We start from the raw sequence: 20,932 nt of genomic DNA, 5'->3' as shown, positions 1-20,932 counted from the left end.
AGGGATACAAAGTCAATATTCAAAAATCAAAGGCATTTTGTATACTGACGATGAAATATCAGAAAGAGAAACTAGGAACAAAATTCCATTTGATATAGCAACAAGAAAAATAAAGTACCTAGAAATAAACCTAACCAAGGAGATAAAAGACCTGTACTCAGAAAACTACACAACACTGAAGAAAGAAATTAAGGAAAACACAAACAAATGGAAGCATGTAACATGTTCATGGTTCCATTGAAGAATTAACATCATCAATATGTCCACACTACCCAAACCAATTTATAGATTCAACACAATCCTTATTAAAATACAAATCACATATTTCACAGATATAGAACGAACACTTCAAAAATTTATATGGAATCATAAACAACCCCAAACAGCTGCAGCAATTTTGAGAAAGAAGAACAAAGTAGGAGGAATCACAATACCTGATATCAAACTATACAAGGCCACTGTAATCACAACAGTCTGGTACTGGCATAAGAACAGACACATAGATGAATACAACAGAATGGAGAGCCCAGAAATAAACCCAAGTCTTTAGGGTCAATTAATATTTGACAAAGGGGGCAGAAGCATAAAATAGGGTAAAAATAGTCTCTTCAACAAATGGTGTTGGGAGACCTGGACAGCTACATGCAAAAAAATGAAACTTGATCACCAACTTACACCATATATGACAAAAATTCAAGGTGAATAAAAGACTTAAATATAAATTGTGATACCATAAAAGTCCTACAGGAAAACATAGGCAGGAAAAATTCAGATATTCTGTGCAGCAATATTTTCACTGATATGTACCCTAGAGCAAGGGACATAAAGGAAAGAATAAACAAATGAAATCTCATCAAAATAAAAAGCTTCTGCATGGCTAACGAAAACAGCATTAAAATGAAGAGAACCAGCTGTATGGGAAAACACTTGTCAATGATACCTCAGACAAGGGTTTCATCTCCAAAATATATAAAGAACATACATGACTCCACTCCAGGAAGATAAACAACACAATTTAAAAAATGGGCAAAAGACTTGAACAGACACTTCTCCAAGGAGGACATACAGAGGGTCCAGAGACACATGAAAAGATGCTCAATATTGCTAGCTATCAGAGAGATGCAAATTAAAACCACTATGAGATAGCACTTCATACCAGTCAGAATAGCCATCATAAACAAAGAAACAGACATCAAGTGTTGGAGAGGTTGTGGAGAAAAGGGAACCCTAATGCACTCTTGGTGGGCTTGCAGACTTGTACAACCACTATGGAAAACAGTATGGAACTTCCTCAGAAAACTAAAAATGGAACTGCCTTTTGACCCAGCAATTCCACTGCTGGGATTATATCCTAAGAACCCTGAAACACCAATCCATAAGAACCTATGCACCCCAATGTTCATTGCAGCACAACTTACAGTAGCCAAGTGCTGGAAGCAACCTAAGTGCCCATCAGTAAATGACTGGATAAAAAAAAAAAAACATGGTGCATTTACATAATGGAATACTATGCAGCAGAAAAAAGAAGGAGCTCCTACCCTTTGCATCAACATGGATGGAACTTAAGAGCATTGTGCTAAGTGAAATAGGCCAGGCAGTAAAGGACAAATACCATATGATCTCACCTTTCACAGGAACCTAATCAACAAACAAATAAGCAAGCTAAGTATAACCCGAGATATTGAAATAAAGAACAATCTGACAGTAACCAGAGGGGAGATGGGAGGGATAATGGTGGGAAAGGGGGGAAGCGTTTTGAGGAATAACTATAAAGGACACATGGAGAAAACCAAGGGGAAGTGGAATCAGGGGAGGGAGGTTGGGATGGCTGGGGTAGTGGGGAGTAATGGGGGGAAATGCAGACAACTGTACTTGAGCAAAAATAAAGTAATTTTAAAAAACAATCAGTGCCTGTTAGAAAAAAATTCAACAGAGGAAGCAAGCTCATATAATGGGCAAAGAAAGTTTATTCAATAAGTGGTGTTGGGAAAATTGCAGATACATGTAGAAAAATGAAACTAAGTTACCTTCTTACAGTACATACAAGAATAAATTCAAAGTGGATCAAAGACTTAAATGTTAGACCCCAAACCATAAAAATCATGAAGAAAACTTAGGTAGCAAAATCTTGGACCTTGCTTGTAGAAATTCATTGGATATAACTCCCCAACAAGGGAAACAAAAGAAAAAATAAACAAACGGCACTACATCAAACTACAAAGTTTTTGCAGAGCAAAGGAAATTATCAGCAAAATAAAAAACAACCCACAGAATGGGAGAATATATTTGCCAATACATTTGATAAGAGGTTAATATCCAAAATTTATAAAGAAGTTACAAAACTGAACAAAACCCCTAACAACACAATTTAAAAAATGGACAAAGGACCTGAATAGACACTTCTCCAGAGGACATAAAGATGTCCAATAGATATGTGAAAAGATGCTCAACATCACTAAGCATCAGAGAAATGCAAATAAAAACCACAATGAGATACCAGCTCACACCTGTCAAAATGGCCATTATAAATAAATGAACAAACAAGTGGTGGCAAAGTTGTGGAGAAAGGGGAACCCTTTCACACTGTTGGTGGGCAATCAGACTGGTGCAGCCACTGTGGAAAGCAGTATGGAGATACCTCCAAAGATTAAAAATAGATATGCCTTTTGACCTAGTGATCCCACTTCTGGAAATATACCCAAAGAAACCCAAAATGCTAATTCAGTACAACATAAGCACCCCTATGTTCATTGCAACATTATTTACAAGCGCCAAGATATGGAAGTAGCCCAAGTGTTCATCAGTAGATGAGTGGATAAAACAATTATGGGACATTTCTACAATGTAATACTATTCAGACACAAAAAAAGAAGAAAATTTTACCCTTTTTACAGTTTGAATGAACCTGAAGAACACTATGGTAAGTGAAATAAGCCAGTCAGCGAAAGACAAATACAATATGATTTCACTCATCTGTGAAATCTAATGAACAATCTGAACTAACAAGCAAAACAGAGACAGGCAGATGCATAGATGGAGAGCAGAATGACAGCAAGTGGAGATGTTAGAGGGTGGAGGGATTGATCAAAGAGTAAAAAAGACTCATTGGTATGGACAACAGTGTGGTGATTGCTGGAAGAGGGGTTTAAAGGGACTAAATGGTAATGGAAAATATACAATAAAGATTAAATATACCTGGCTGGCATAGCTCAGTGGATTGAGGGCGGGCTGCGAACCAAAGTATCGCAGGTTTGATTCCCAGTCAGGGCACATGCCTGGGTTGCAGGCCATGGCCCCCAGCAACCACACATTGATGTGTGTGTGTCTCTCTTTCTCCTTCCCTTCCCTCTCTAAAAATAAATAAATAAAATCTTTAAAAAATTAAAAAAGATTAAATATAAAAGAAAAAGTAATAATATGTCGCTCAGAGCCTCCTGTCTCAGAGTAAAAGACAGTATTCTTACAAGTGCCAGAAAAGTCTTTATTTTATTGTTATTTCAACAATGTCTTATAAGATCTGATTTGCACCCATCTCTGTCTTCATATCCTATCACTCCCCCCTTCTAACTTTGTTTCAGAATACTCAAACATGCCAAATACACACTCACCTTAAGGCCTTTATATTTTTTACTTTCTCTGCCTACAACACTTTTCTCCCAGATACTCCCAGGGTTTGCTCCCTTATTTGTTTGTTCATGTGTCACCTTATTAATACTTTTCCCTGGATATCGTAACAACAGAGCATATGTACACACATGTTTTCTTGGCATCCCCTATCCTTTTAAGCTACTTCATTTTCTCCATAGCACTTGTGAACATCTTATATACAATATATTTACTTGATTATTTATTGTCTGTTTCCTACCTTAAAATTTAAGCTCCACAAGCAAGGGACGTTTTTGTATTCACTAGTGTGTCCCACTGCTTAAAACAATGCCTGGCAAATAGTAGGCATTAATAGATATTTGTTAACAAATGAACTAATTAATAAATGAACAAAGAGTGGCATAACTGAAATCTATGTCTTAGGCAGTAAACAATTAATCTTCCAAGTTATCACATATTGAGATAGCTCTATGAAAACAGACAGGATTGCTTGAAACCTAGGATACACAAGAGGTGAAACAGTAGTCATTTCTTAAAAGATGCATTAGCTTTATAGTCCAAGACACAGCAGGAAGCTTGATTTCACTTTTACTTTAGAATTATTCTTTGCTCCAAAGAATAAAGAACCTAAAGTAGAACCATTCCTCTAGAGATGTAGTTTAACAATGGCCCATGGAGAGTGTTTTCTGCTTGTATTTTTTCCTAAAGATTAATACATACAGAACCAGAGCTAATACAAACAACCATAGGGCAAAAAAGCAATTATTTGACATCTGCACAGGAAAAAAATAAACTAAGAGATGGGAGTTCTGGGCTCTATCTGTATGATCTTAAGTAAATCACTTTTACAGCCTTCTTTTCTATAAAAGTAAGAGGGTTGAATTAGATTATCCTTGAAGCTCCATAATTTTATGGAAAATATCATTTATGGCAGGGGTGTCAAGCTCATTTTCACCAGGGGCTACATCAGCCTCACAGTTGCCTTCAAAGGGTTGAATGTAATTTCAACTCCTTAACAGTTAAGGAGTAGTTACATTTATACAGTCTTAAAGTTATTTTGGCCCTTTGAAGGCAACTGTGAGACTGATGTGGATCCCGATGAAAATGAGTTTGACATCCCTGATTTATGGTTATTTAATCTACTTCATGTTTAGGATAAATAAGACTTCTGGGTCCAATGACACAAGAGGTCACAAGCAGCCAGAAGCAGTAATTCAGAAATTACATTCAGACCAATGATGTCAGATGTGTTAATCAGGGTCAGGAAATAAAAGCCATTCTTTTCCTTATCCATAGGAAAAAGAGAGCCTCACCACCTAAAACAAATGAATTCCACCACCCACCAAGGCTGTGTGGATAAAACCACACTATAATAAGTCCTCACTTCAGGTCATTCATAGATTCTTGGAAACTGTGACTTTGAGTGAAGTAACATATAACAAATCCAATTTTACCACATGCTAACTGATATAAACAATAGGTCAGTGTGGCATGTTTCTGGTCACAAAAACACTGAATTCTAAATAATGACCCAAAACACTTCTAACATTAAACACTGAAATAAATGTGAGCTCTACATACACTTAAGAAAGATTAATAAAAACAAGTAATATAAATTACTTTTCAACATGCTTAGTCCAGTTCAGGGACACAGGGGGCCAGAGCCTGTTAGCTTAGGGCACAAGGTGGGAACCCACACTGCACAAGATGCCCTTCAACCACAGTGTGCATTCATACCAAGTCACATTCATTCACACTGGCACAATGTAGATACACCTATAACCAAACATACACAGGTTTGGGATGTGGGAGGAAATTGGAATACCCAGAGAAAATCCATGTAGACATGGAGAGAACATGCAAATGCCACACAGACAATGGCCCCAGTCTGAAATCAAGTTTTTTTTTCTCATCAACATTATAAGGAAATGATGTTGAATGGATCAGTGTCATTCCAAGACCTGGGATACATACAAGGAAATGCCACACAGACACATGGACAGCAAAAACAATGATGTAGATCACTGGTGATGACATGGAAAGATATTGATGTTATAGGTTTCTATATTTCTTCCTTTTAAACCTTACATTATAACTGACAAACTTCATGTTTAAGTGTGTGATTTGAAGAGTTTTGACATATGTGTGCAGTCATGAAACCATTACCACAATTAAGTCAGTGAATACACATACCACTATCAAAACTTTCCTTATGCCCCTCTATAATCTATCCAACTTTCTGTCACTAAAGTTTAGTGTGCATTTTCTAGAATTTTATATAAGCAGAATCATAAGTACATACTCTTTTTATTTGGATTCTTTTACTCAGCATGATTATTTTCAGATTTAGTCATGCTGTGGCATGTCTCAGTAGTCTACTCCTTTTCATTACTGAGTAGTATTCTACCGTATAAACAAATGCCAATGTATCCTTTCATCTGTTGATATATATTTGGCTTGTTTCTAGGTTTTGGTATTACAAATAAAGCTGCTATAAACATTCATGGAAAAGTCTTTATGTGGATATATGTTTTCACTTCTCTTGAATAAATACCCAGGAATGGGATGGTTGAATCACAAGATAGGTGCATATTTAAGTTTCTAAGGCATTATTAAACCATTTTTTTAAAACAGCTTGACTATTATACATTTCCACCAACAGTATATAAGTATTCCACTTGCTCTACATCCTCACAATCAGTATGGTCAGTCTTTTTAATTTTAGCCATTTTAGTGAGTACACAGTAGTTATTGTGATTTTAATTTGCATTTCCACAGTGACTAATAATGTTGAGCATCTTTTGAAGTAGGTATTGTACATCTATATATTATCTTTGGTGGGATGTCTGTTTGAATCTTTTGCCCATTACTATTTAATTATCTGTATCATTGAGTTTTTAAAATTCTTCCTCATTCACCTAATGTGCATATAGTTTAATCTTTAAAAAATTATTTTTGGAGTGACTCAGATTTTAATAGGTATTTAAAATACACAAATAGAAACTCCATAGTTTGTATGACCTCAAAATTCTAGGTTACAGTGCAATGTAAGCCACCCATCCCCCCAAAGATTTAGTGTATCCTCTTTTTAATTTACAAACATGTCAAAGTAAATACTATTGTAGGGTACAGCATTTGAGAAAGACACTGCTTCTAAAGTATATATATTTCTCAATGAAGTGGTCTTTGAGAATAAATCTAGCTCATTTTATTGTTTTCTTTCTTTTTTTATTGTTGTTCAAGTACAGTTGTCTCCATTTGCACCCCACCATTCCCCATGCCCACCCATCCTTACCTCCCACCCTCAATCCTATCCCCCTTTTGCTTTGTCCATGTATCCTTTATACATATTCCTTGATGGCCCTTTCCCTATTTCCCCCCATTATCCCTCCCTCCCTCCTCTGGTTACTGTCAGTTTGTTCTTTATTTCAATGTCTCTGGTTATATTTTGCTTGCTTGTTTGTTTTGTTAATTAGGTTCCACTTATAGGTGAGATGATATGGTATTTGCACCTCCAATGTTCACAGCAGCATGATTTATAATAGCCAAGTGCTGGAAGCATCCTAAGTGCCCATCAGTAAATGAGTAGACCAAAATACTGTTGTACATTTGCACAATGGAATACTACAGAGCAGAAAGAAAGAAGGAGCCCCTACTCTTTGTGACAGCATGGATGGAACTGGAGAGAATTGTGCTAAGTGAAGTAAGCCACATGGTAAAAGATAAATCTAGCTCATTTTAAAAAGCAGAGAGTCACAAAATCACTTCTTCCATAAGTTACAGAGGAAACATTTAGAGTGGCTGCAAACATGTGCTGAGGCTTACATATATTTTATTCTCAATATTTTCTTAAAACTACAAGAAGGAATTAGGTTTCATACATTCCATAGATCTTCACATCTTTAAAAAAAGGCAAAGGTATCAAAGCATGCTATGATTTATTCTTCAGGGGATTTCTATTTGCATTATTAAAAAACAAATTAAAAAATTAAGAAACCTGCTAGGTCCATCCATACTATCACAAATGTTAAGATAAGTCAGAGAAAGACAAATGCCACATGACTGCACTTACATGTGTAATCTAAAGAACAAAATGAATGAACAAACAAAACAGAAACAGACTGATAGATACACAGATCAAACTGATGGTTGCCAGAGAGGAGTGGGGTTGCAGGGCTGGGCAAAAAAGATGAAGGGATTAACAAGTACTAATTGGTAGTTACAAAACAGTCATGGGGATGTAAAGTATGCATAGGGAATATAGTCAACTATATTGTAAAAACTATGTATGGTGCCAGTTGAGTACTTGAAGTACTGGAGGAACTGGGAATACTTTGTAAAGTATACAACTGTCTAACCACTAACTCTATACACCTAAAACTAATACAAAATAATATTGAATATAAACTGTAATTGGAAAATAAACTTTTTAAAATTTGAGAATCCAAACCATATGTCTACATTTAGGCAGTATGGTAGTCCATACACTGGAACTGTTAACACTAATTGTCTGGGGCAGAGTCAGAATTTTTATTCATTTGATATATGAGTATGTCTATATTGCTACTGAACAATCATATAAAACCTGAGAAAGTTATTTGTCTTTGGCTGAGAGGAAGTTAAAGATAAAACACAAATTTAAAAAAAATCACCCGCAGAAACCAAATGAAGAAAGGAACTAGGTCTCAAATCATAAAATTCAAATGATCGTGGCTAAGAAAACAGAAGAAAGATTTAGCTCAGCAAAATTCCTTCCAATGTGGAGATGTGCAGACTGAGTGATTGATGAGGTGGTCCTGGGATAAGTCAAATAAAATGAAGTTCTCAAGGTTTGTAGCCCCTAAGTGGGTAGGCTTGTGTACATTTGAGGATCCTGTGGGCCTCTCCAATGAACTCTTCTGTGAGGCTGGGAGTTTCTCCTGTTGCTGCAATTCCCACAGGGTTTTACAGCCAGAGTTTTTGAGACTTCATTCCCCAGTGCTGGAACTTTGGGTTGCGTGGTCTGTCTCCCTAGTTGTTCCTCCTGGTTTATCTGCACACACATGTGGGACAACCCAGTCTGCCAGCCATGGCCTCACATGCCTGGTCCTCTGGCTGCTGCCTTTCCATGCACCCACTCCACCTGGCTGCCCATCTCCACCCCTCCTACTAGCCTGAATGAATATTTTTTCTTTAACTCCTTGGTTGTTGGACTTCCATACAGCCCAATTTCCTGGCAGCTCTGGTTATTTTCTGTTTTTAAATGTGGTGGTGTCTTTCTTTTGGTTGTGTGAGGAGGCGGTGTACCTACCTACACCTCCATCTTGGCTGGAAGTCCCTCCAAAAAGTGGTCTTTAAAATATACAAATATGGCATTAAGTGGGTAGAAATAGAAAGGATTTGTGAAATGAACAAAAACCCCATTCTGAAGAATATAACCATAGGTATATAACAAGTAAGTAGCTTCCTTGTGAGTCTTTTTCATTGCACAGGAGTTATTGAGTAAGAATATAGATTTAATAAAGCATAAGAGCTGAAATACAAGCTGATAAAATAACAAAATTAGAGAAGAAAAGATTGTGAGGAAAGAACAAATTAATAACATAACTAAGATAATTCATTCAAATAAGTAAATTAGAAATAGCAAAAAGGAACAGAGGGAAAAAGAGAGGAAGAATAACAAAATGGCTGAAAATCAAGCACCCATTTATAATAAAAACACTCAGCAAAGTAGGAGTAGAGGGAGCATACCTCAATATAATAAAGGCCACATATGAGAAAACTACTGCCAACATCATACTCAATGGACAGAAATTAAAATCTTTTCCCTTAGAATCAGGAACAAGACTTATTTGTCTTTCACCATTCTAATCAACATAGTACTCTAACTTCTAGCCACAGTGATCGGGCAGGGAGAGTAAATAAAAGACATCCAAATAGGAAAGTGGTAAGTAAAACTGTCACTATTTTCAGATGACATGATAGTGTACATAGGAAACCCTATAATCTCCACCAAAAAGCTATAGGACCTAATAAATGAATTGGGCAAAACAGTGGGATATAAAGTCAATATTCAGAAATTGATGGCATTTTTGTACACCAACAATGAACTGTCAAAAAGAGAAATGAGGGAAAAAACTTTCACTACAGGAACAGGAAAAATAAAGAACCCAGGAATAAATTTAATCAAGGAGGTAAAAGACCTGTACTCAGAAAACTACACAACACTGAAGAAATAAATTAATGAAGACACAAACTAATGGAAGTTTGTACCATGTTCATGGATCAGAAGAATCAACATCATTAAAATGTCCATGCTACCCAGAGCAATTTATAGATTCAACGCACTCCCTATTAAAATATCAATGACATATTTCACAGATATGGAACAAACATTTCAAAAATTTATATGGATACCTGGCTGGTGTGGCTCAGTGGACTGAGCACAGGCCTGCAGATTAAAAGGTCCCAGGTTCGATTCCCAGTCTAGTACACATGCCTGGGTTGTAGACCAGGTCCGCAGTAGGGGTCATGTGGGAGGCAACCACACATTGATGTTTCTCTCCCTCTCTTTCTCACTCCCTTACTCTCTGTATATAAATAAATAAAATCTTTTTTAAAAAACTGTGGAATATTTACACAATGGAACACTGCACAGCAGAAAGAAAGAAGGAACTCCTACCCTTCCCAACAGCATGGATGGAACTGGAGAGTATTATACTAAGTGAAATATGTCAGGTGGTGAAAGACAAATACCATATGATCTCAACTATAAGTGGAACCTAATTTAAAAAACAAACAATGAAAAGATAGAATCAGAGACATGGATATAAAGAACAAACTGACAGTGACCAGAGAGGAGGAAGAGTTTCTCTTCTCTGGTCACTGTCAATTTGGATAACAGGGAAAGAAGGGGAGTAGTTGGGGGTATGGGCAGGACAGGGAGAACAATGTGGGAAAAATGGGGACAACTGTAAATGAACAACAATAAAATTATTTTTAAAATGGACAAAAAGTCTAAAAAGACATATATCTGAAGAAATTATACAGATGGCAAATAAGTATATGAAAAGATGTTCAACATCATGTGTCAGTTGGAAATTTCCAATTATAACAACAGGACGTATCACTGTGCACCTAGTATATTGTCTAAAATCCAGAACACTGAGAACATCAAATGCTGGCAAGAATATGGAGCAATAGGAACTATTCAATAAGTCACAATTCATTTTTGGTAGAAATGCAAAATGGTATATTTTTTTTTCTAAGACAGTTTGGTAGTTTCTTATAAAACTAAATATCCTTTTACCACATGACCCAGTAATCACACTACTTGGTATTTACACAAATGAGTTGAAAACTTATGTCCATACAAAAACCTGGACATAAATATTTATGGAAGCTTTATTCATAATTGTCAAAAGCAACCAAAATGTCCTTCAGTAAGTGGATAAACAAAGTGGTACATTCATATAATGAAATATTGTTCAATACTAAAAAGAAATTAGTTACCAAGCCTGTGAAAAGACATAGAGAAACCTTAACTGCATATTGCTAGTGATAAAAGCGAAACTGAAAAGACTGCATACTATGTGATTCCCACTATATGACATTCTGAAATAAGTAAAACTATGGAGGGAGTAAAAAGATCAGTGATCCTCAGGGATTTGGAGGTCAAGGAAAAGGATGAATAGGTAGAGGACAGGGGATTATTTTAGAGAAATATAACTATTCTCTATGATACTGCAATGGTAGATAAATATTATTTTATTATACACTGGTTAAGACCTATAGAACGTTTAACACAAAGAGCAAATTTTAATGTAAACGATGGACTTATTAATAATGTATCACTATTGGTTTACAATGATAACAAATGTATCATGGTAATGCACAATGTTAATAAGAAAAACTGGAAGAGGAGATGAGAGGGTATATGAGAAATCTGTACAATTTTTCTTTAACTAAAAACTGCCCCCCATAAGAATGTTTATTAGTAAAAGTATTTTAAAAGATTTATTTTATTTATTTTCAGAGGGGAAGGGAGGGAGGAAAAGAGGGAAACATCAATGTGTGGTGGCCTCTCACATGCCACCCCCCCACACTGGGAACCTGGCCTGCAACCCAGGTATGTGCCCTGACTGGGAATTGAACAGACAACCTTTTGATTTGCAGGCCAGCACTCAATCCACTGCACCACAACAGCCAGGGTTATTAGTAAAAATATATTTAAAAAAAAAAGAGAAAGAGAAATGGCTGAAAATCAATGTAATAATATAGAGGAAAGGGTTGGGCTAATCACGCTTAATTCCATTCATCTTTGGTTTTTTTTTTCTCTCACATTTTACAGTACAAGAAAAGGACACAAATGGAGGCTAAGGAAATCCAATGCTCCTGAGGTGGAGAACTTAACTAACGAAGCAGAAAAAGACTTCAGAGTATATGGTACAAAAAATTTTCCAGTAATGAAGAAAGAACTCATCAGGGGTGCACCACACATTAGGGAAAAATGATATACCACTGAGACATATCTTTGCTAAGTTACTAAACTTCAGGAAAAATAAAATGAATTTGTTCAGGCATATTCAGATACACACATACACACATGCACAGTAAGTTACTTAAAAGGGAGAAAAAACAGAGCTAGCTAGCTAGCCTCAGACTTCTCCACTGTTACACTCAGTAACAGAAGAGTGATGTCTACAAAATTCTGAAGGAAAGAAAGTGTGACCCGAGAATATAATATCTGGTCAAGATATTGGTTAAGTACAAAAGCACTAGACAGACATTTTAACATGAAAGAGTAAAATAAAAATAGCACTCACAAGCCCTTCTTAAAGGAACTTCTCAATGAAAAAATACAAGTAACTAAGAAATAGGTAAAGACTTCAGAAATACAGAGAAATCATGGTACAATGCATGGCTATAAGCATGCAATCATTTAAAATATGAACTAAAACTAAACAGATAAAACAAGCAGGTGATTTATGATAGCATAACAGACTGTAAATGTCAGTAATTTGAGTTATAAAAACTGGGAATAGGGAAAGAGTTCAGAGGAAGTTTAAGAAATCTAATCTCTTTCATAGCAGAGTCCACTGATAATGTGTAATTGTGAAGCAGGTAGGTTTAAAAAATGACTAGATGACTGTTTGACCCAGCAATTCTAATCCCAGGTACCTATCTATTTAAGAGAAATTAAAACATATATCCAGACAAAAAGTCATAATGGATGTTCATAATGGCATTACAGTCAAAAAATGGAAACAACCCAAATGTCCATCAACAGATGAATGGTTAAACAAATGCAGTATCTACATATAATGGAATATCATTTGGTAATAAAAATAAATGAAGTACTAATACATGCTACCACATGGATGAACCTTAAAAACATTATGTTAACAGAAAGAAGATGGTCACAAAGGACTACATAGTGTATGATTCTATTTAAATGAAATGTCCAGAATAGGTAAATATATAGAAAAAGAAAGTAAATCAATGATTGCTTAGGGATGGAGAAGGACAGGGAGGCTGGGGGTTGTGATAAATAAACGTTTCTTTTTAAGGTAATGAAAAGTTCTATAATCAACTAGGGCGATTGTTGCACAATTCTGTAAATATAATAAAACCCACTGCATTGTATACTATAAACAGATGAACTTTATGATATGTGAACGATATCTCAAAAAGTTTCTTAACAAAATGAGATTAGAAAAAATTACTAACTTCTTAATATTTTCATAATGTATTTCTTTAGCTTAAAGGGGTGTTAATGACTAATATCTTCTATGGTAAAAAAAAAAAAAAAGCAGTTGCCTGAAGACAAGCAATCCTTCAACTTTATTTCAGTGTTTTATTCTGATAAATTCAAGCAAAATTAAAGAAAATGTTTTTAATTTAATATATTGTGACCCTATATTACCACATTTTTTCTGTCTATCCATTCACCTATACTGCTATTTCTATATATGCACGAAAGATATCTGAAATAATTTTCAGATAATGTGAACACTGGGGGAGTACAAATTTGGGTGACTTATTTCTTTCTTTATCATTTCTTATATTGATTAATTTTTTAATGATAAGTATGTTATTCATACTTGTCTTTAAATTGTCCTCATAAAGTAAATAAATGCAAAGTGCTAATGTTTGCATATGGGTAATAGGATTAAGAATATTTTCCTCCTTCTTTATTTTTTCTATACTTTCCAAATTCGCTTATAATGAACATCTATTCTTTTAGAAACAGAACAAAGTAAAATAAATAATACAATTAAAGGGCTGTGTAGCAGTTCTTGAAATAATTGTTTCTTTCTTACCTGTGTTCCTTCTGTTGCGGCTGAATGATTTTTCTTCCTGACCAGAGATCACCCATCTGTGACTGCTGAAGGAGGGACTGTCCCACAGTCTCCCTTTTATTCACTTCAAGACAAACAAAAGCATGGCAGAGTGGTAGTGATGAGGGGTGAAAAGGAAACACATCACACTTGCAGATAATGCAATATAATCTTTACATTCCCCACAATCAGGTTGAGCCCATGAAGGTAAGATATACCATGAGTAAGAACACACAAGGATTGAACACCATAGGATCTATCACTGAGGTCAAACACCTCAAGGAACCACATCCAGAAAGGTCTGGTACCTGCAGGTTTGCGGCGCAGGGACAACCTGATTATCTCACTGCCTGTGTGGTAAGCAAAGCGATTCACTTTCTGCTCATAAAACCAGTCTCCAGTTGCCTTCTTCAGCTCTCTGGGAAGGAATAAAAGAAAATGACAGATAGATAAAGAATGGTCCTTGTCATTCAACCAACAAAGGCTGAGCGGAGAAATTCTCACCACAGCTAAGGCCTCATTTCCACCCTCTTCTCAGCCTTAGGTGACACTCACATTTCCTTGGTGCACACCTTGCACTTCCAGGTACCATTGCTTTCATGGATACAGCAGTCCCGGCACACCAGGTGATTACAACCCTGACAAGTGTTGGTCTTAGGAGTCCAACGGCCCAGGTTCTCCTGGCACCGAGCACAGGTCCGATCACTATAGTGTTGGCTGCCCCTCTTGGCCCCCTTCCTTTTTACCTCCAGTAACTCATTCTTCAATCGCCTGCCAAGACCCAAAAGAGAAGGACAAGTGAATTCAGTATATGCATAGGTTAGAGAGGCATTGTAGGGTAGACACAGTAAACCTATTTAGTTCTGTGAAAGCAACAATCTCAGAGCCCAACCTGAACCAATGAGGAGTTATAAACCTCACACACAAGTTCCTCTGAAAGTCAGATGACAGTTATTAGAAAATGTCTGGACATCATTGGGCAAATACCTGGGAACCCATGCTTTTTCTGGGACTCTTACCTAATCCTTTTCTCATCTGCTTTCCGGAGCTCCTCATCTCGTTGTAGAACACTGAGGATCAAATCCCTTTCCATCTCAGACAGAAAAGAGAGGTCAAGAATCTCCGACATGACTTATTTTTTTCTTCTACTCTTCTTTCTTCAAAACAATCAGACAAGGAGAGCTACCAGAGTTGCCTGAAGTAAGGTAAAAACTAATTTCACACAAATAATTAACTCCAGAATAGGACCACAGCCTAAGAGGCTGGATACTTTCAGCAGGATACTTTCCCCTTGAGCCAGGCTACAGAGATATTGTAGAAGTATCTGATCTATTTACCATTCTCACCCCCACCTGAATCCTGCCTGTAAAATGAAGAGGCTTTGATTTGTCAAGAATAAAAACTTATTCCTGACTCTGGGAAAGGGTTGGGTTTTTAAGCGTAAGCATTTTGGTTAGGAAAGAGCTGAGGCCCACTGAGTCAAAGTCCCCCTTCACCAAGTAGATCCTCAGTCATCTAATTTTCAATATTTTAAATGTTGTCAACTCTCCAGCCTATCAACACAAAAAGTCAGACAGCTGGTCTCTGTATTTGAGGAAAAAAACACGTGAGGACTCCTTCAGGTTGAAGCCCATTTCTCCATTCCTCACCAGTTTCTATGTTCCCAAGATTTGGTCAACTTTCTGGTACATTTGAAAAGTTTCATCACCTCCTCTATCTCCCAAAGTTCTTATTGAAAATACTATCTCAAGGATATCTTCACCCATTTCATACACATTGGTTGAGCACCCACTCTGACAGGCATTGTGCAAAGTGTGAGGAATAGAGAGATGAATAATATAGTCCCTGTCCTTAAGAAGTTCACTGAGTAGTAGGAGAGACAGATACATACAAATACAGTACAATTTATTAAGTACCATCAGAGGGATAATAAATTAAATGCTATTGAACTTAGAGAAGGAATTAATTAATTCTATTTTGCATAGAGAGGGAAAAGAGAGGGCTGTATACATGGAAGGTTTCACAGAATACGTAGACTTTGCCTTATGAACACAGTGTATGTTGGTGGGGAACAGTGGTAGGAGAGATAGATCAAGGCCAGATTATATAACTCTCAAATACTCTTAACAACTAAGAATTTTAAAATTCATTAAATAGACAATAGAAACCCATCATTTTGTTGTTGCTTTGTTTTTTATCTTGGGAAGTAACATGATCAAATTCATTTTACAGAGATAACTATAGCTATAGTATGAAAGACTGATATACAGGACAGACTGAAGTGCAATTTGGTAGTGCATAACACACTGTAAAATGTACGTACTCCTTATTCAAGCAAAGCCACCTCTAAGAATCTACCTAATAGGAGTATTCACACAAATGTGCACGCAAGGGCATATATACAAGAATGTTACTACAAAATTATTTGCAAGAGAAAAAAAGTTCTTTAACATAGGAATCATTAAACCGAATAATATTTCCATATAATAGCATACTATTCAGCCATTTAGAAATGTGGTAGATCTTTATGAAAATACATCCCTGACTGAAAAAGAAGTAATTATGGACTCCAAGATGGCTGCAGAGTAGATGGAAGCTACACTCACCTGCTCTCGGCACCAAAACAGATTTACAGCTAAACTATAGACCAATCAACCTGAATAACCAAATGAAGCCTGGCTGAACTAAAATATTATATCAGGTTTTTACAGAAGAAGCGACATAGAGACTAGTAAGAAGGACAGAGACATGGAAAGGGCTAGTCCCCACACCCAAGTGTAGCAGCAGCCAGAAGGATATTGTGGCAGGAAAACTTCTTCCCCCCAGGAGAATTAGGTCTCAACTCCAAGGAGGTATTCCCAACCCAGAGCAATGGAGACAGAAAAAGGAGCCTGCATAGCATCAAGTAGTGAAAATCACTGGGGATGTAGTCTGCCTGGGAGACCCAGATGCATTTTTCATGGATGAGCACTCCTACTATTACAGCACCAGCCTGGAAAATGCACTGCCCAGGCTCTGATTGCTGTTGAGTCCACTCTGCCATACTCAGGTCCTGCAGAAAGGTCTGCTTGCTGCAGCCAACAGTGACTACTGGGGACCTCTTTTTCTGCAGTGGCTCTTGGCAGATATCCAGACAGTGACTAAACTGTGTGACTTTGGGAAGGACCCATCTCCTCCACCTTGAGAGCACAGCTGGAACCCCTCCCCAATCCACTGAATCACTTGGCCAGACCCATCCTGCTGAGTTCAGCCAAGCAAGGGGCCAGAGTGCTGCACGGAGCTGGGAGTTTTGAACCAAAACATGTCTCCCAGGAAATCTTTTGTCCTGAAACCAGATAGGCAGGGGCTGGGGTCTGTGGTTAAATCATGGTGCAGGGTTGGGGGAGGGACAGGACACCCTTATCTCCCCAGTGAGCTCAGCCCACACTACCCTAGGAACAGGAAGACGTGCCTGCACCCATCCTACAGGACTGCAGGCACCACTCCCATCTTAAAGGTTTGTGGTACCATGCCCAACAGGAGACTATTTGGACCAACCCTTCCAGTTCCCAGACACCCCACCCTGCTGGGCTTAGTTCTGTAGGGGAAAGGAACAGCAGCTTAGAGTGCTGCTGTCCCTTTGAAATGACTCATTCAAAGAGTGAGTCCTTTGAAGGTTAATGTCTGAGACTGAGAAGAAGTCCTTAGCCCCTTCCTGTGGGCTAGGCTGGCATCACTCACAATGGGAGACTCTTTTGATCTATTCCCATGAGCATGGGGTGCCTGAGCTTGCCCCTGCAGAGGGGCCAGCTGGTTGTACCCAGTCAGAACTAGCAGCAAGCCCCTCCAGGTAGAACTGGAGTTGGAGACTCTGGCAGAGACTGAGTACTTTGGCTTTGGAGTAGGGGCCACTTGCCCCTCACTGAATTCCTTACTGCAAGATCCCCAAGTAAGAGAATTACTAACTATGTCCTCCTGACCCCAACAGCCACATCTTATTGGGCTTGCAACATATGGAAGGGTCTGTTTTGTGCCTAGCCCAAGCCCATGCTACAGTCTCTTTTTGGAAGGCTCTGGAGAAAGAAGATGGCAACTTTAGAGGGAGGGGGAGTAGCTGACAGGTGGAGACAAGTCTCAGGGAGCCTTTGTCCTTTTACAGACCTGCCCCCAGCTCTAAGCTGGAGGAAGCTACCCCTTATACACATATTGGTCCCTCCCATGCACACCCAGGTCCACTAGATGAAACCACAAAAAGTAAACAGTGCAAAGGCTTCAGAAAGGTAGCCCAAGGCCAGTTACACATAACATCTGACACCTGTACCTGAACCCCACCAAAGTGGGCCCAGAACCAACACAATCAGTGATGGGTTTCAGACCACACCACAGCTCGACCTAATTAGCCACACAAGCATCACAACCAAAGGGGGGTTCTAGCAGTCACCCGACCCTACTGGGAACAACTTGGCCTCAGGGGACACCACCATGCACAGTGTCTCATACACGGTGATAGAGTTTTACCCTTCAAGTCAGTCTGCATGAAGGATTAGTCCACCCATGAAAGTGCCAACAACATTCAAGCCTCAACTACAGCAGGGGGGTGCACATAACGCACAAGAACATTCCTGGAGCATGGACCCCAGGTGATCTGGAAGATTGTGCCACCAAGTACAACACACCTTCATCATAAAGCCATCATAACAAGTTTGGGAGTCACAGCAGATCAAGCTAATACAGAGACAATATGGGAAGATGAAGAAATATGCCCCAAACAAAAGAACAAGAGAAATCCCCAGAAAAAAATGAAATGAAATGAATGCAACCAAAATACCAGATGCAGAGTTTAAAACAATGGTTATAAAGCTGCTCAGGGACCATAAGGGAAGAAGAGATGATCTCAGTGAGAATGTAAACAAAAAGATTGTAAGCATTAAAAAGGACTTAGAAACCATAAGAAAAAGAACAATTTAGAGATGAAGAATACACTATCTGAAATAAAGAATACAATAAAAAGAATTAGAATAAGGTTAGATGAAGCAGAAAATCAAATCAGTGATTTAGATAACAAGATAACAGTAAGCACCAAAGCATAGAATAAAAAATACAAGACAGTTTTTTTAAATGAGAAAAATCTAAGGGACTGTAGGACAACATTAAGCATAACAACATCCACATCATAGGGGGTCCAGGATAAGAGAGTGAGAAAGGGAGACAACCTGCTTGAAGAGATAAAGGCTGAAAACTCCCCTAACTTGGTGAAGGAAAAAGTCACACAAGTTCAGAAAGCAAAGAGAGTCCCAATCAAGATGAACCCAAAGAGAACCACATCAAGACACATCATAATTAAAATGGCAAAGGTTAAAGACAAGGAGAGAATCCTAAAATCACAAAGACAGACATAGTTAGTTACCTACAAGAGAGTTTCCATAAAGCTGTCAGATGATTTCTCAACAGAAACACTTCAAGCTAGAAGAAGTTGGCATGAAATATTCAAACTGATGAAAACCTAGGACATGCAAACAAGATTACTCTATCTAGTAAGGGAATCATTTAAAATGGAAGGTGAGCCTGACTGATGTGGTTCAGTTGGCTGGGCACTGTACCTCAAAGTGAAAGTTCACTGGTTCAATTCCCAGTCGGGACATATAGTTAGGTTATAGGCCCAGTCCCTGGTTGGGGAACATGTGAGAGGCAACCTATTGATGTTTCCCTCACTCATCAATGTTTCTCTCACCCATCAATGTTTCTCTCCCTTTCTTTCTCAAAAAAACTAAATAACATCTTCTAAAAAATTAAAATAATTAAAATTAAAGGTGAAATAAAGACCTTCCCAGACCAAAAAAAAAAGCTAAAGGAGTTAAGTACCACCAAGTAAGTATTGCAAGAAGTGTTAAAGGGCTTGCTTTATGAAGAAGAAATAGAGAGAGTAACATAGGTATAAAGAATAAAATGGGGCTGGTCCAATGGTAATGGATTATCAGAATTCAAATAAAGCTAATGTCACTAAAGTTGGACTCCAATCCCTCACTACTCAATTTGACTGGATTTTAGAAACAACAACAAAGAAAGCCCAGAGCAAGTAGAAGGAAGGAAATAACCAAGATCAGAGCAGAATTAAATGACATACAGACAAAAGAACAATATTAAGGATCAATAAATCCAGGAGCTGGTTCTTTGAAAAGATAAACAAAATTGACAAGCCTTTAAGCAGACTCATTAAGAAGAAAAGAGAGAGGACCCAAATGAACATAATAAGAAATGAAAGAGGAGAGATTACAACTGATATAACAGAAATACAAAGGATTGTAAGAAATTACTATGAAGAACCACATGCCAAAAAATTTGAAAACCTGGGTGAAATGGACAAATTTCTAGAAAAATACAATCTTCCAAAACTCAATGAAGAAGCAGAAACCCCAAGCAGACCAATAACAGCTGATGAAATTGAAGCAGTAATCAAAAACTCCAAGCACACAAAAGCCCTGGACCAAACACTTTCACAGGAGAATTTTACAAAGTATCTAAGAAAAAGCTAACCCCTATCCTTCACAGACTATTCCAAAAAAATCCAAGAAGACAGAACACACCCAAAGTCGTTTTATGAAGCCAAAATCATCCTAATCCCAAAACCAGATAAAGACACAAGAAAGAAAGAAAATTGCAGGCCAATATCACTGATGAACATAGATGCTAAAATCCTCAACAAAATATTGGCAAACCGCATTCAGCAATATATTAAAAAGACCATACAACATGATCAAGTGGAATTCATCCCATGGATGCAAGGATGGTACAACATTCACAAATCAATAAATGTAATACATCACATAAGCAAAAAGAAAGACAAAAATCACATAATCATACCAATACATGCAGAAAAAGCATTTGATAAAATACAGCACCCATTATAGGGAACTGATCTGCCTGGCAATGGCTATTGTAGCTCAGCCCTATGGGAAAGCCCATAGGCACATGGTGGCACATAGGATGCCAAACCTATGGATTGCTTCTCCCATGGGAAATTAGTCCTG

The 20,932-nt window shown here is 37.6% G+C and overlaps 1 protein-coding gene across 10 annotated transcripts in view; it reads right to left on the bottom strand.

The window, feature by feature from the left end:
• SYTL4 (synaptotagmin like 4) overlaps positions 1 to 20,932 on the bottom strand; it is a 121,942-nt gene that overhangs the window by 54,912 nt on the left and 46,098 nt on the right. For 8 of the 10 annotated variants that reach the window (XM_045817527.1, XM_045817524.1, XM_045817532.1 and 5 more), the window contains 4 exons: positions 14,945 to 15,082; positions 14,481 to 14,696; positions 14,234 to 14,343; positions 13,908 to 14,010 (listed from right to left, as the gene is read on the bottom strand). In XM_045817527.1, the coding sequence (XP_045673483.1) occupies positions 13,908 to 14,010; positions 14,234 to 14,343; positions 14,481 to 14,696; positions 14,945 to 15,054 (539 nt within the window). In that variant the 5' untranslated portion in view covers positions 15,055 to 15,082. Of the gene's footprint in view, positions 1 to 13,907; positions 14,011 to 14,233; positions 14,344 to 14,480; positions 14,697 to 14,944; positions 15,121 to 20,932 lie in introns of all 10 variants that reach the window. The other 2 variants (XM_045817526.1, XM_045817525.1) reach the window with 1 other exon arrangement.

This window comes from Phyllostomus hastatus, unplaced genomic scaffold (assembly GCF_019186645.2).
Source record: "Phyllostomus hastatus isolate PE091 unplaced genomic scaffold, TTU_PhHast_1.1 phas_scaffold_28, whole genome shotgun sequence".
In the NCBI taxonomy this organism is placed as follows: domain Eukaryota; kingdom Metazoa; phylum Chordata; class Mammalia; order Chiroptera; family Phyllostomidae; genus Phyllostomus; species Phyllostomus hastatus.
This window is presented reverse-complemented; position numbering and strand designations above follow the sequence as displayed.